Source organism: Arachis ipaensis, chromosome B10, assembly GCF_000816755.2.
Source record: "Arachis ipaensis cultivar K30076 chromosome B10, Araip1.1, whole genome shotgun sequence".
Lineage (NCBI taxonomy): Eukaryota > Viridiplantae > Streptophyta > Magnoliopsida > Fabales > Fabaceae > Arachis > Arachis ipaensis.
This window is the reverse complement of record NC_029794.2, coordinates 20,843,865-20,861,134: the sequence shown is the minus strand read 5'-3', so window position 1 is coordinate 20,861,134 and position 17,270 is coordinate 20,843,865. Positions and strand designations below refer to the sequence as shown.

General features: G+C 41.3%; 1 protein-coding gene across 1 annotated transcript; it reads right to left on the bottom strand.

The window, feature by feature from the left end:
- On the bottom strand, positions 5,500 to 6,693 carry LOC107620321. Its single transcript, XM_016322500.1, has one exon. The coding sequence runs from the start codon at positions 6,691 to 6,693 to the stop codon at positions 5,500 to 5,502; it is 1,194 nt and encodes a 397-aa protein (XP_016177986.1).

The window sequence follows — 17,270 nt, the reverse complement described above, 5'->3', positions numbered from 1 at the left end:
CCAGAAAAGATATAATAGTTGAATAAGAACAAGTGACACCAATGGTAAAATAATAACTTTAGAAAAGAAAAGAAAAATATGCACAAAATTAAAATTCAATGAATGAAAGTATGTAAATAAATTAGGTAAAATAGAATGGAAGTGAAAAAAAAATGAGAAGTTAAAAAGATAAAGTAAGAAAGAAAGAAGAAAGAAGAAAAGATGGAAGAAATTAGGATTGGGGAAGAAAAGATAAGATATTTGGCAAATTAGGATAAGCTGTGCGGCGCAATCGACGCGGACGCGTGGGGCACGCGGTCGCGTGACTTGCACTTATAAGGATTGACGCGGTCGCATCGGTCACGCGGTCGCATGACACAGTTTATGCTACTGACGCGAGGGCAGTCTCGCGCTCGCACAACTCTCTGTTCAAAATCATATTAGTGCCAAATTTTAAGTGACGTGATCGCATGGGGCATGCGATCGCGTGAGTGGGCTTTAAAGGAATATGACGCGGTCACGTGGGTCACGCGGCCGCGTGGGAAGGATTATGCGTTCAGCATCAATCCAGCACCACTCTCGCACAACTTTTGGGTGTGCACCACTTTGACGTCAAAATCTTGGTCATGCGGCCGCGTGGGGCACGCGGTCGAGTGGGAGGCCATTATTCCCATATGACGCGGTCGCATCAGCGATGCGGTCGCGTGGGACGATTTGTGCCATTGGCACGCCTCCAGCCACGCTCTCGCATGACTTTCTGTTCGTTTTCTTTTCTTCCTATTGCACTGGTGACGCGGACGCGTCAGCGACGCTGCTGCGTCGCGTGCGTGCTTTTTTTTTTTTTAATGCAATATCCAGAATGCAATGCTTAATGTGAATGCTTTGAAAACTTCCAGGTTCAATGAAAATTAAAATAAAATAAAAACAAACAACATGAAATAAAATTGAAAAAGAAACAATCATACCATGGTGGGTTGTCTCCCACCTAGCACTTTTAGTTAAAGTCCTTAAGTTGGACATTTGGTGAGCTCCCTGTTATGGTGGCTTGTGCTTGAACTCATCCAGGAATCTCCACCAATGTTTGTGATTCCAGTAACCTCCGAGGTCCCAAACTAGGCGCAGAAAGCCTTCAAGTAAGTTAAAGCAAGTTACAAGGCCCCAAGAGTGTTGATTGCCAGAATGAATTCCGGGGTCCCAAATCTTGCTTTTGCACCCGTCTTCAAGTTGATTATCATGATTCCATCCGGGTGATTCAGCTTTAGAATTCTCACTGAAGCGTCCAAACAACTTCCTAGACCCATTCAATTGAGCTCTACACCAACCTTTGCGTTTAAACTTAAAGCTTCCAACCATAATGAACCTTGCAGGATAATTCTTACCACTGGCCATCTTCCTCTTACTCTTGATGTTACAAAGAGCTCTAAGTTGACCATCCGTCTCCAGTAGCCCATATTCAAGTGGAATTAGAAAGCTAAGGGATATGAATTTTACCCACTTGAATGTTATGAAGGATGATGGCAACTTAGGGGGAGGGGTCTCCAATAACTTTGGCAAGGTGATTTCAAGCTCCACTCCCTTGTGCTCTTTGACAACTTCCACCTCTTTGCAAACTTCTTTAATTTCAATCTCTTTTTCTTGAATCTCCATCTCTTGATCGACCTCTTCCAAGTCTTTAACCATGACATGCCTTGGAGGCTGTACACCCTCCTCAACATCAAATGCAACCGTCTTGGAAGGAGGTTCTATGTCTTGACTTTCCCATGGAGGTTCAACATCTCCTAAGTCTGCAATCACTTCTTCCTCTTCAATAATTACAGCTTCCTCCACTTGTTCCAGTACAAAGTCATGCTCCGTACTGTCCACTGGAGTTTTTAATATCTCCTTCATGCTACGTTCTTCATTAGATTGCCCACATGAATCCATGGGAGCACTTTGAGTGTCCGAGCGTTAGGAACCTAATTGACTTATCGCTTGATTTAGTTGATATAGAGTTGCATGAAATCGATCCGCTGCTTCCTTGAGATGATCCCTTGATTCTTCCTTCACTAATTCTTCAACCACTCCTTCGACTTCAAGGGTTTTTACTACCTTCACCCTTAGGGCCTCCTCTAGCTCCTTATGAAGTATGGATTCGTGAAGATGATCCCTTCTTTCTTGTTCCATGTCAATAGCATCATTGGGATCATGTTGCTCCTGGATTGATGGATGTGGGTGCTCTTCCATAGATGGTGGTGATGGGATGGAGAGATCATTCTGTGGTTGAAAAGGAAGTGCACTAGAGCTTGAGGGTTGATTGTTGAAGGTATTTGGTGGTCTGATTTAGGCGACGAGAGCTTGTATAGTAAAGTTTAGATCGGTAAGTGCTTTCTCCATGGAGGTTTGGGGTGGATAGGAGGGTTCATTTGGCTTATAAGGTGGTTGATATAGTAGATACGGGTTAAGGTCATATGGAGGTGAATGGTGAAAATGGGCTTGTGAGTATGGTGGTCCAAAGTCATGTTGAGGATAGGGTTTATAGGCATATGGTGGTGGTTGTTGATAGTCCATTGGAGGTGGTTGTTGCCATGAGGGTTGATCAAATCCTTGTGGCTCCTCCTATCTTTGATTATTCCAACCTTGATGCCTGTTCTCATTGTAATTTTCTCTTCCTACAATATAATTGTAATCAGACTCATAGCCAAAGGAGTGAGAGTTTATAGTAGTAAATAAAAATTAAAAACGAAAATAAAAACAATTTTAAATTAAAAGGTCATTTAAATTTTGAAATTGAAAATTAAATTTTAAAATTTGAATTTTAATTTTTGAAATTTGAAATTTTGAAATTTGAATTTTAAATTTTTGAAATTTGAATTTTTGAAATAAGATAAGATAAGATAAAAATTTTAAAGTAAAAACCAATAACCTCTTAACTTAAGAAAAAGCAAAAATAAAAACAAAAATAAAAATAAATAAACAAGCAAAAATAAAATATTTACAATAACCAATAATAAGGCACACGTTTGCAATTTCCCGGCAACGGCGCCATTTTGATGAGAGGAACTTTTGCGTGGTCTAGAAATTTGCGGATAAATCCTCGTTGCAAGTATAGTTTCTAAACCTTCAAAAGTCCTTTCATACAAACATTTTGGTTGTCACAAGTAACAAACCCCTTTAAAAATTGATAACCGAGTATTTAAACCTCGGGTCGTCTTCTCAAGGAATTGCAGGGAGGTATGTTCTTATTATTGGTTATGAGTTTGTAAATTAGGGGTTTTAGAAATTAGGGAGCAGTATGTTGCATAAGAAGAATAAAATAAATAAATAACTATAAAATAAACTCTTGGCAAGGTATGAAAACAGGAAGTCCTATCCTGGTTATCCTTATCAATTGTAATGAGAATTGGATTTTTCTCCCACTTTGTTGACCTCTAACTATGAAGGTAAGTTAAGTGGATGAATTAATTTTTATTCCTCAGGTCCTAGTCTTTCCTTGGAAAAGGCTAGAGTTATTGAAACTCGAATTAATTCTTGAAAAATTCTAATTTTCAATCAAAAATGAGTTTGATAACTCAAGTGTTTCCAATGATTCAACCAAAGCCAAAAGGGAAGAAAGTCTACTTGAATGAAAATAACTTGGATAAACACAGAGCATTAATAAATTAAAGAGAGCAATCATAAGTCTGAAATACCTCAAATTATATTAAATAAAATATTCAAATCATAACATGGAAAAGTTCATAAATTAAATTGGGAAAATAAATAAAAATAAAGAACCTGTGATTGAGAGTCGCTCCTAAAACTAAGAGAAATCCTAAATCCTAATCCTAAGAGAGAGGAGAGAACCTCTCTCTCTAAAAACTACATCTAAATCTTAAAATTGTAAATATGAGAGCATGATTATGAATGGATGCATTCCTTTGCTTTATAGCCTCTAATCTGAGTTTTCTGGGCCGAAAACTGGGTCGAAAATAGCCTAGAAATCGCTGGAGAAGAAATCTGCCACGCTGGTTTTTTGTCACTGCGACGCGTCCGCATGGAGCACGCGGTCACGTCACCTAACGTCAGGGAAACTATGGCATATTATATATCAAATCGAAGCCCCGGACGTTAGCTTTCCAACGCAACTGGAACCGCGTCGTTTGGACCTCTTTAGCTCAAGTTATAGCCGTTTGAGTGCAGAGAGGTCAGGCTAGACAGCTTAGCAACTTCTTCAACTTCTTGTATTCCTTCCACTTTTGCATGCTTCCTTTCTATCCTCCAAGCCATTCCTGCCCTGTAATCTCTGAAATCACTTAACACACATATCAAGGCATCTAATGGTAATAAGAGAGGATTAATAATAAGCAAATATAAGATCAAAGAAGCATGCTTTCAATCATAGCACAAAATCATGAAGGAGTTGTAAAACCATGCAAATAGTATGAATAAGTGGGTAAAGAGTTGATAAAATCCACTCAATTGAGCACAAGATAAACCATAAAATAGTGGTTTATCATGTACTGAATACTTTCTCTTTTGCTTATGTTAGTGCCTTTGGTTATTGCTAGTTTTATTCGGGCCGTCGTGGCCTTGCTTTTACTTTTCGTTTGCTCGGGCCGTCGCGGCCTTTGGTTTTACCGTTTATTGTGGTTTTATTGCTTGAGCCGATTTGTTTTCTTTTGGTCCCTTGTGGCTCCCGGAGTGATTAGTCCCGGGTTTCCATTGGGTCGACCGCTCATCTTTTTTCGTCATACTTGCTATTCCAATTTGAGACTTGCAAAAAGTAAACTTATCATTTTGTTAGATATGAGGAAGTAATGTGATAATTAAGTGAAAGATAATATAAATGATGATTTATATGAGACATGAAAAGAAAACGTAAAGGTGGAACATAGGAGGGGGGTTGAGGTCGCCAGGTCATGTGGTCGCCTCTTCTTACGAGTAGAATCTTCTGAGGTTTGCCATGTTCCATGTTCTCGGCACCTCGCTTCCATCCAACTTTTCTAGCTTGTAGCCTCCTTTGCCAAAGACTTCTCTTACTCTGTAGGGTCCTTCCCAGTTTGCGGCTAGCTTGCCTTTTCCCGAGGTTGGTGGACCTATGTCGTTACATCGTAAGACCATATCGCCTTCTCCCAAGCTCCTTTTCAACACTCTGCCATTGTACTTGAGGGCTATTCTTTGCTTTATTGTCGCTTCCGCTAGGTGTGCCATTTGCCTCGTTTCGTCGGCCAGGTCTTTTCGATTGCCTCACTTCCTCCTCCGAGGAGTAACCTTGGACTTGGTTCCCCGACTTCGACTGGGATGACCGCGTCGACCCCGTATGTGAGTCGGAAGGGGGTTTTGCCGGTGGATGATTGGGGGGGTGGTTCTGTACGACCACAAGACTGAGGCTAGCTCGTCTGCCCATAAGCCTTTCTTCCCTTCAAGTCGTTTCTTCAACCCCTTTAGGATGACTTTGTTGGCTACTTCGATCTGGCCGTTGGTTTGGGAATGTTCGACTGAAGAGAACTTCTGCTTAATCCTTAGTCCTTCTAGGAACCCTTTGAACTTCTTGTCCGTGAATTATGTCCTGTTGTCCGATATGACGGCTTCCGGGATCCCGAACCTTGTGACCACTTGCTTCCACATGAACTTTTGGCAATTTGCTGCGGATATGCTGGATAGTGGTTCTGCTTCTACCCAGTTGGTGTAATAATCTATGGCCACTATCAAATACTTCACTTGTCCAGGCCCTGGTGGGAATGGTCCCAAGAGGTCGACCCCCCATTGGGCGAAAGATTGGGGAGCCATCATTAGGCTGAGCTCCTCGGAAGGTGTTTTGTGGAAGTTGGCGTTCTCTTGGCATTTTTTGCATTTTCTCACAAACTTCTGGGCGTCCGACATCTTTGTGGGCCAGTAGTACCCTGCCCGAATGATCTTTCTTGCTAGAGATCTTCCCCCGATGTGGTGACCACAACATCCTTCGTGTACTTCCCTTAGGACGTAGTCTGTCTGGTCGGGGCGCAGGCACTTAAGTAGGGTCTGGTGGAGCCCTCGCTTGTATAGCTGCCCTTGTATGATTGTGTATTTAGGAGCTTCCCTTTTAATGGCTTCCGCTTCCTTTTGGTCCAGGGGTGTTTTTGCATGCTCCAGATATCGGGAGATGGGGTCTATCCATGAGGGCAGGCTTGGTGCCTGAGCTGTGCACATGACGATTGCAGGTTCCGTTGCTAGTCCTTGGATCAAGGATCTGTTCCCCGTGCCGGGTTTGGTGCTTGCGAGTTTGGAAAGGAGGTCGGCTCGGGTGTTTCTTTCTCTGGGGACGTGCTGGATTGTGACCTCTTCGAAGCTTTTGCATAGCTCTCTTACCTTTTCCAAGTATTTTTGTAGCAGTGCGTCCCTGGCTTGGTAGCTGCCGTTTACTTGGGAAGTGATGACTTGGGAGTCACTGCTAACTTCCACCCTTGATGCTCCGATTTCTTTGGCTAGCATTAGTCCCCCTATCAAGGCTTCATACCCGACTTGGTTGTTTGAAACTGGGAATTCGAACTTGATGGATTGTTCGAAGGCTACTCCTATCGAGTTTTCGAGGATAATTTCGGCCCCTCCGAACGTTTGGTTGGATGCTCCGTCAATGTGGAGCTTCCACCGTGTGCTCGGTATGTCGGGAGTTTCTCCTGTGACCTCTACGAGGAAGTCTGCCATTGCTTGGGCTTTGATTGCTTGCCTTGGCTCGTACTGCAAATCATATTGGGATAGTTCCACTGCCCATGCCATCATTCTTCCCGCCAGGTCGGGTTTTTAGAGGACTTGTCGGATGGCTTGGTCGGTTCTCAGGATGATTGTGTGCCCTTGGAAGTATTGTTTTAGCCTTCTTGATGAAATTAGTAGGGCGTAGGCTAGCTTTTCCAATTTGGTGTATCTCGTCTCTGCCCCTTGAAGTATTTTGCTGATGAAGTATATTGGGCGCTGGGTCTTGTTCTCCTCCCTGACTAGGACTGCTGCCATTACTTGCATGGTCACGGCCAAGTACAAGTATAGGGACTCGCCTTATCTGGACTTGCTGAGTACAGGAGGTTCCGAGAGTATCCTCTTAAAATGGTTGAATGCCTCTTCACACTCCTGGGTCCATTCAAAGGTGATTCCTTTCTTCATTAGGTTGAAGAATGGGATGGCCCTTTCAGCCGAGGCTCCGAGGAACCGAGATAGAGCCGTGAGCTTCCCGATAAGCCGTTGTACATCTTTGATGCACCCAGGGCTTGTCATTTTGAGAACGACTTCGCATTTGTCCGGGTTGGCTTCTACCCCTCTCTGAGTTATCATGAACCCTAGAAATTTTCCTGCTTCCATGGCGAATGCGCATTTGAGTGGGTTGAGTCGCATTTTGAATTTTCTTAATGCCTCAAAGACGACCTAGAGGTCGTCTATCAATTTGCTTGGTTCTGCTGTTTTTACCAGGATGTCGTCGACATATACCTCTACAATTTTGTCGATGAGGTTGATAAACCCATATTTTATGATATATTTTGTACTTAATCTGAGTGATTTATTCAATCCTTCACCCACTTATTCATATTATTTGCATGGTTTTACTTTCCCTTCCTTATTATGTGATGTATGTGAAAAACATGTTTCCTATGCTTTTAAAATTAATTATTTTAATTACCTTTATTTCCATTCGATGCCGTGATTAGTGTGTTGAGTAGTTTTAGATCTTCTAAGGTAGGAATGACTTAAAGGATGGAAAGGAAACATACAAAAATGGAAGGAAAGCACAAACAGAGTTTTTGAAGAAACTGGCAGCCACGCAATCGTAAACTTAATTTCCTTCATCATCAACTTAATTTCCTTCATCATCAACTTAATTTTCAGGATGTCTGCCACCTAGAGAAAGGGAAAAGCAAAGGCAACTACTGGCAAACGTAAAAGAGGAGAATCCGCTACGTCCATCATGGATATCATGCACGATGACTCCTGGCGGGAGAAAAACTTTACCCCGCAGAAGAAGGCTGACCAGCTACTCCCTGCTAATGATCCAGTAAAGTTTGCAAACCGATACTATGAGCTGAAGTATCCGGTGTTTGCAACCTCCAGAAACCTATACCTGGAGAGGACTTTGAAGATCCCAGAAGAACTCCAGCAATACACCTCTGATCAGATCAAACAAAGAGGCTGGTTCTTTCTGGAGAGAAACCTGACTGAGGTCAATGCATCTTGGGTTAGGGAATTCTACTGCAATTATTTCAAAACTTCCCTAGATGCAGTGAACCTTAGAGGGAAGCAAATTCTGGTCACTGAAGAGGCCATTGAAGATGTTCTGCAACTTCTGCCTAAAACTAATCAGCTGGATGGTTATCAAAGAGCTGAGGAGGATATGCGCTTCATGAAGTTTGATTGGGATGCAGTCAAGGCCCGGATAGCCCTTGACTCGACCGTTCCTTGGATTATGGGTCAGAACACTACCATGCCAAAGGGAATCAAGCGGATTTACTTGAATGATGAGGCTCGGCTATGGCATCAGATACTTAGCAACTTCATTATGCCGAGTACTCACGAGACTGAGATACCAGCCGCTATGATCACCCTCCTATGGTGTGTGATGGAGGGTAAGGACCTGTACCTACCACGCTTTATCCGGTACTATATGGCCAGGGTCCACGTCCGAGGCACTCTTCCCTTTCCCTATTTGATTACACAGCTAGGCCGTCGAGCTGACGTGCCTTGGGAGGATGCTGATGAAAAGCCACCTGCTGTAGAATGCAAGAAGATTATCCCTCACAACAGGAACTTTCTGGCTTTGGACTACAGACCTCCTTTCCTCACTGCTACTGCTGAGACAGCCACACCATCTGCCGGCCCTTTTTTCTTTACAGCTACTCCTGCCACCACCACTGCACCTCCACCTGCCCCAGAGCCCATCTATCATCTAGTGCACCGCCTGTTTCGACGGCTTGACCAGATGGAGCGTCGCAACAAGCGACGCTATGAGCACCTGAAGCTGATGATACGATCTGGCGACATCCCCTCTGAGCCTGACATACCATCCGAGGCATCTGAGGAGGAGGCAGATGATCACAAGGCAGAAACCCATCCACAGAGCGAGGCTGCGCAGGCAGCCACAGAGCAGGCCGCATCACATCAGGAGGCTCCGCCTCAGATTCAGGCTGTAGACCCCGAGATCCCTATCCAGTCAGCACCTCCTCTGCAGCAGGCAGATCTTCAGACCACCACCACAGAGACTCCAGCTACCCGTCCTTCCAGTGATGACATAGTTATAGAAATTGTGGATTAATTAGTATAGTTTACCCTTTTTAGCATAAGATAGCTTAGTTTAAATTGAAAAATATAAAAAGAAAAAAAGTAGGAACTTGAACATAGTAGAAACAACCCACACCTTGTATATATAACATTATATGTTAGTCAGTTAACAACATTCCATCAAGGAGAAACACAAACTTTAAAGCCATTCAATATAAATTTTACATTGAGAATAATGGGAACTTTTAATTTTACTTGCATGACATACATAACTGATAAATGATTTTTGAGCTAGAGAACACACAGCCTGTGAGTTTTGAGCTTAATTGTATGGTTACATTCAAACCATAATTTTTATTCCTGTGTGTTCCGCCCTTCTTATTTATTCTGATGTTCTTTACTTTGTTTTAATCTATATGTCCAATTATAGAATAGAAATACATACCAAGAGAGTGATTGAGGCCATTATTTGATTTTAGCTCACTTATCCCAAAATAGCCTACCTTTTACATCACCCTTGTTAGCCCCCTTGAGCCTTTAAATCCCCTCTTATTCTATCAGCCACATTACTAGCCTTAAGCAGAAAAAAAAAATAAAAATCCCAAGTTGAATCCTTGGTTAGCTTAAGATAGAAATTGTGTAATTGTTTAAGTATGAAAAACCTATTGGGAACATGGATGATAAAAATAAAAGGTAGAAAAGTTGAAAAGAATAAAATTATTCAAATAAAAATTTTGGGAAGCATGCTCATGTAAAATTAAAATAATTGAATTACCATGTGCATTAAAAAAAAAAGAAGTGTTATTTTTCAGTAGTTGAATAAAAGGGACACAAAAGAATTCTCCAAATGTGAAATAAAGCAATGCACATGGGATAAAAATAATAAACATTGAAACATGAGCATGTAACATCAAAAGTGGGAAAATATAGAAAAATAGGTAAAGAAGCTTTGCTTTACAAAGTATGTATGTTAGGTGAGATCTTAGACTAATTAAGGATTCACTTATTAGCTCACTTAACCTTATACATATACCCTTACCTTTACCTTGGCCCCATTACAACCTTAACTAAAGACCTCATGATTTTTGGTATGTCTATACTCTATAATTGTTGATTGGTTAGATGAAAAATAAAGTTATAGAAAGTAAGAATAAAAAGAAGAATAGAGTGATTAACCCAATAAACACTGAGTGATTAGAGAGTAAACACAAAATCCAGTGAGGGTTCAATAGCTCATTAACATATATCTCTGCTTGAATTATTAATTGTCTTGCAAGTTTATAAAATTTTTTTCTCTCCCATCTCAACTATAAAGTGCTTTATCATTATCTAAGGTTTGGCTATATATATATATATATATATATGACTCCTTGAGAATGTGAATTAATTCAACTACATGCAAGCTTTATATACAAGTGAATAAAAAAAATTAAAAATTGCATGATGCATCTAGGTAGTTGCATTTAGATTAGATTGCATTGCATGGCATTCCACCACTTTATCCTAACATTACTCTTGGACTTAGCATGAGGACATGCTATTATTTAAGTGTGGGGAGGTTGATAAAATCATATTTTATGATATATTTTGTGCTTAATCTGAGTGATTTATTCAATCCTTCACCCACTTATTCATATTATTTGCATGGTTTTACTTTCCCTTCCTTATTATGTGATGTATGTGAAAAACATGTTTCCTATGCTTTTAAAATTAATTATTTTAATTACCTTTATTTCCATTCGATGCCGTGATTAGTGTGTTGAGTAATTTTAGATCTTCTAAGGCAGGAATGACTTAAAGGATGGAAAGAAAACATACAAAAATGGAAGGAAAGCACAAACAGAGTTTTTGAAGAAACTGGCAGCCACGCGATCGCATGGGCGACGCGGCCGCATGCCAGCGCGAAAAGGCATTGACGCGTGGTGCACGAATTGTGAATCACACTTTTCACAACTCGTACCACTAACCAGCAAGTGCACTGGGTCGTCCAAGTAATACCTTACGTGAGTAAGGGTCGATCCCACGGAGATTGTTGGTTTGAAGCAAGCTATGGTTATCTTGCAACTCTTAGTCAGGATATTAATTTGTGATTATCAGTTGACTTACAAATGAACAAGAGAGCATGAATTAAAGGTTACTTGTTATGCAGTAATGGAGAATATGTTGGGATTTTGGAGATACTTTGTCTTCTGAATTTCAGCTTTTCTCTTGTATTCCTCTTCCCTCATGCATGCAAAAGTGCAAAGTTCCTTCCATGGCAAGCTGTGTGTTGGTGGATCACCGTTGTCAATGGCTACCATCCGTCCTCTCAGTGAAAAGGGTCCACGTGCGCTGTCACTACACGGCTAATCATCTGTCGGTTCCCACTCATGCTGGAATAGGATCCATTGATCCTTTTGCGTCTGTCACTACGCCCAACACTCGTGAGTTTGAAGCTCATCACAGCCATCCAATCCCAGAATCCTACTCGGAATACCACAGACAAGGTTTAGACTTTCCGGATTCTCATGAATGCCGCTATCAATCTAGCTTATACCACAAAGATTCTGATTAAGGAATCTAAGAGATACTCATTCAATCTGATGTAGAACGGAGGTGGCAGAAAGCATTGCCACCACATGTAGATAATTAGAATTTCTTTTATTAAGAATTCGAAAAAGTATTGCCTCCTTATTCTAAAGAAAATCTTCTATTTTATTCATGTTTAATGATGATGTGAAAAATAAATTATAGCTTAATTAGAGATAAAATCACTACTAATTACTACTATAACTTCTAAGGTAAAACTCAAATAAGAACAATTATCACAGAGTTAAGGCTAAGATTAGAGCTCAACAACCTTGAGTTTGGAATGTGGATGTTCCTCTAGTCTGTGGGGTGCTTGGTCCTTCAAGAGATAACTTCTGACGCTTCAATTCCTTTAAGTCACGCCTTTGCTCTTCTTGTTCCCTGAGCAGTTTGCAGAGCATACTGTTTTGATTTTGCTGTTCTTCCTTTATTTGGTCCATAGATTCTTGCAACTTGGTAACAGATGCTTCAAGCTGTTCCCAATATTCAAATTGAGGGACTTCCGGGAGAAATTCTTGCGCCCTCCTCTTGATGGGGTCATCCTGCACTTGTTGTTTTTCCATTGTGATTTTAGTGATTGGTTGCTCCACTGAGATGTACTGCGTTATTCCCATCCTTACTCCAGCATCCTTGCAGAGCATAGAGATTAGGCTTGGATAAGCCAACCTGGCATCCTTGGAGTTCTTGTTTGCAAGTATGTAAAATTCAGATGGAATCAGTTGATGAACTTCCACTTCTTTTCCCAACATAATGCAATGGATCATCAATGCTCTTTTAACGGTGACTTTAGAACGGTTGCTAGTGGGCAATATAGAACGCCCAATGAAGTCCAGCCATCCTCTGGCAACTGGTTTGAGATCTTCTCTCTTGAGTTGATTTGGGACACCCTTGCTGCTGGTGGTCCACCTGGCTCCAGGGATGCATATATCCTCTAGAATCTTATCCAGGCCCTTGTTTGTTCTCATCATTCTCCTATTGAAGGAGTCTGGGTCATCTTTCAGCTGAGGTAACTTAAAGATCTCCCTGATTTTGTCAGGGTAGATGTGAACAATCTTTCCTCTGACCATAGTCCGATAGTCATAGAGGGCAGTTCCAGATATTCTCTGCCTGTCTGTTTGCCACAGATTAGCGTAGAACTCCTGAACCATATTCCTTCCCACTTTTGTTTCAGGATTAGCTAGGACTTCCCAGTTCCTGTTTCGAATCTGCTCTTGGATCTCCGGATATTCATCTTCTTTCAGATCGAACTTGACTTCTGGGATCACTGATCTTAGACCTATTATTTTGTAGTAGTGGTCTGAATGTTCTTTAGTTAAGAACTTCCCTTGATTCCAAAGTGGTTTTGGAATACTCTCTTTCTTGCCTTTTGGAGTGGGTTGTTTTCCTTTAGGAGCCATGATCTCAGTGGGTATAATTTAGTGATCACGGATAAACACACCAAACTTAGAGGTTTGCTTGTCCTCAAGCAAAAGAAAAGAAAGGAGAGTGATAGAAGGAGAGCTAGTGTCGAATGGTGGATGAGAGGAGGGAGGCCGAATGTGGATTTAAAAGGGAGGGGTGGGTTTTCGAAAATTTTTAAAAAGATAAGATAGAAGATATGATTTATAAAAAATAAGTATGATATGAAAAGATGTGATTTAAAATTGAAAAGATATGAAAGATATTTGAAAAAGATAAATTTGGATTTTGAAAAAGATAATGTGGATATTTGAAAAAGATATTGATGAGTTGAAAAGATTTTAGAAGGAAAAGAGATAGATTTGTTTTGGAAAAATTGAAAAAGAGTTGGATTGGATTGAAAAAGAATTTGTGCTTATGGATTAAGATACATTTGATATTTTTAAAGTAGGGTTTTTAGAAATTAGGGTTTTTAGAAATTAGGGTTTGTAACATGTTTATGCAAGAAATCATGAATTGAAACATGAAAATTAAAATTAAAATAAAAAAATGTGAAATAAAAACGAATTTACCTCCTCCCCACCATCCTGGCGTTAAACGCCCAAATGCTGCATGTTTTGGGCGTTTAACGCCTAAATGCTGCTTCTCCTGGGCGTTCAACGCCCAGCTGTTGCTTCTTTCTGGCGTTGAACGCCAGGAACTCCTTTGTCACTGGGCGTTTTTCTGAACGCCCAGGATGCTGTCAATCTGGCGTTAAACGCCCAGAAGTTGCTTTTTTCTGGCATTTAACGCCCATATGGCTATTATTACTGGCCTTAAATGCCCAGTAGATGCTCCTTTTGGGCGTTTAATGCCCAGTTGTGCCTCTTACTGACGTTTTCTTGCCAGTGAGCTCTTTTTCTCTGTTTTGAGTGCTGAATCCTTCTGTAACCCTGTGAACCTATGCAATTGACTCTTTGCCTTATTAATAGTGAACTTTATATAAACAAATAAAATCAAGAATAGGGCAAAACAGCAGAAAAAGTTTTGCCAATGGCTGGGTTGCCTCCCAGCAAGCGCTTCTTTATTGTCTTTAGCTGGACCTTGCTGAGCTTTTAATCTAGCTTCAGCCTTGAGCACTCTTGCTCAACATTGCCTTCAAGATAGTGCTTGATTCTCTGTCCATTAACAATGAACTTCTTATCAAATGTCTTGAAGCTCCACATAACTATACGGCGATACACTTGTAATCATATATGGTCCCCTCCACCAGGATTTCAGTTTCCCAGGGAATAGCCTGAGCCTAGAGTTAAACAGCAGAACCTTTTGTCCTAGTTCAAAGATTCTAGATGACAGCTTTGTGTCATGCCACCTTTTTTATTTCTCTTTATAAAGCTTGGCATTTTCGAAAGCAGTGAATCTGAATTCCTCTAGCTCATTCAGCTGGAGCAATCTTTTTTCTCCAGCTAATTTGGTATCAAAGTTTAGGAATCTGGTTGCCCAGTAGGCCTTATGCTCTAGTTCCACGGGCAGGTGACAAGCCTTATCATATACTAGTTGGTATGGAGAGGTCCCTATAGGAGTCTTGAATACTGTTCTGTAAGCCCACAGAGCATCATCCAAGCTCCGTGCCCAATCCTTTCTACGGGTACTTACAGTCCGTTCCAGGATCCTTTTTAGTTCTCTGTTAGAAACTTCAGCTTGCCCATTTGTCTGTGGATGATATGGAGTCGCCACCTTGTGGCGAATCCCATACCGGACCATGGCAGAGTAAAGCTGTTTGTTGCAGAAGTGAGTGCCTCCATCACTGATTAGTACCCTAGGGACACCAAACCTGCTGAAGATACGTTTCTGGAGGAACTTTACCACTATTTTAGTATCATTGGTGGGTGTGGCAATGGCCTCTACCCATTTTGATACATAGTCAACTGCCACCAGAATATAAGTGTTTAAGTATGATGGTGGGAAAGGCCCCATGAAATCAATACCCCATACATCAAACAACTCAATCTCCAAGATTCCTTCTTGAGGCGTGGCGTAACTATGAGGCAAATTACCAGCTCTCTGGCAACTGTCACAGTTACGTACAAACTCTCGGGAATCTCTGTAGAGTGTAGGCCAGTAGAAGCCACATTGGAGGACCTTGGTGGCTGTTCGCTCACCTCCAAATGGCCTCCATATTGTGATCCATGGTAATGCCATAAGATCCTCTGTGCTTCTTCTCTAGGCACACACCTATGGATTATTCCGTCTGCACATCTCTTAAAGAGATAGGGTTCATCCCACAAGTAGTACTTTGCATCAGTAATTAATTTTTTCTTTTGTTGCCTGCTGTACTCCTTGGGTATGAACCTTGTAGCTTTATAGTTTGCTATGTCTGCAAACCATGGTGTTTCCTGAATAGCGAATAAATGCTCATCCGGAAAGGTTTCAGAGATCTCAAAAGAGGAGGGACGTCCCTTCTATTGGCTCTATCCGGGACAGATGATCAGCCACTTGGTTCTCTGTCCCTTTTCTGTCTCTTATTTCTATATCAAACTCTTGCAGCAGCAACACCCATCTTATAAGCCTGGGTTTTGAATCCTGCTTTGTGAGTAGATATTTAAGAGCAGCTTGGTCAGTGTACACAATCACTTTTGATCCTACCAAGTATGATCTAAACTTGTCAATGGCATAGACCACTGCAAGTAATTCCTTTTTCTGTGGTTGTGTAATTTTTTTGGGCATCATTTAAAACACGGCTAGCATAATAAATGACATGCAGAAGCTTGTCATGCCTCTGCCCCAGTACTGCACCAATGGCGTGATCACTGGCATCACACATTAATTTGAATGGTAATGTCCAGTCTGGTGCAGAAATAACTGGTGCTGTGACCAGCTTGGCTTTCAGCGTTTCAAACGCCTGCAGACACTCTGTGTCAAACACAAATGGTGTGTCAGCAGCTAGCAGATTGCTCAGCAGTTTCTCTCCAATCCTTCTTATGACTCAAGATCTTTTTTATGAACTTGGCATAAGAAGGTATTTGCTCAAGTGCCTCTGCAAACAGAATCTTTATTTCAAGAGTCCTGAGATAATCTGCAAAGCGAGCAAATTACTTATCCTGCTCCTCTTGGCGGAGTTTTTGAAGATAAGGTATCTTGGCTTTATATTCTTCAACCTTAGTTGCTGCACGTTTATTTCCTACAGAGGTGGTTGGAGAAGCCTTTTTAGAGGGGTTATTATCAGCACTTGTGTATGTCTGATCCCTCACTGGCATTTGAATGCCAGGGTTAGAAGCTGGAGTGACGTTGGATGCCAACTTCTCACCTGTTCCTGGCGTCTGAACGCCAGAACTGTGCTTCTTTTGGGCGTTCAACGCCAATTCCTTGCTTGTTTCTGGAGTTGAATGCCAGGACTGAGCATGGTTTGGGCGTTCAACGCCAGCTTCCCACCCAATTTCTGGCGTTTGATTGCCAGAATTGTTCCTCTCCGGGCTCTTACTGTTCTCAGATGGATTTTGGGTAGTTTGCTCATTTCTTGGCTTCCTGCTACCTTGAGGTGGGGCATCTAATGTTTTCCCACTTCTCAATTGAACTGCTTGGCACTCTTCTGTTATTTGTCTTGACAGCTGCTGCTTTGTTTGCTTTAATTATACTTCCATATTTATATTAGCCATTCTTGTCACTTGTAGTCTCTCCTTAAATTCGGCTAACTGTTTTGTTAGAAAATGCAATTGCTGATTGAATTCAGTAGCTTGTTCTGCAGGACTGAGTTCAGCAGTCACTGTTCTAGCCTCTTCTTTCATGGAAGGTTCACTGCTTAGGTACAGATGCTGATTTCTGGCAACTGTATCAATGAGCTCTTGAGCTTCTTCAATTATCTTTCTCATGTGGATAGATCCACCAGCTGAGTAATCTAGATAAATCTGAGCCTTTCCTGTAAGCCTATAGTAGAAGATGTCTAACTGAACCCACTCTGAAAACATTTCAGAGGGGCATTTTCTTAGCATCTCTCTGTATCTCTCCCAGGCCTCATAAAGAGATTCATTATCTCCTTGTTTAAAGCCTTGGATGTCCATCCTTAGCTGTGTCATCCGTTTTGGAGGGAAATATTGATTCAGGAATTTTTCTGACAGCTGTTTCCATGTCCTTATGCTAGCCTTAGGTTGGTT

What these genes read in the sequence shown, in the direction of transcription:
- LOC107620321 (XM_016322500.1), bottom strand. Translation starts at nt 6,693, where the DNA reads ATGGCATGGGCAGTGGAACTATCCCAATATGATTTGCAGTACGAGCCA.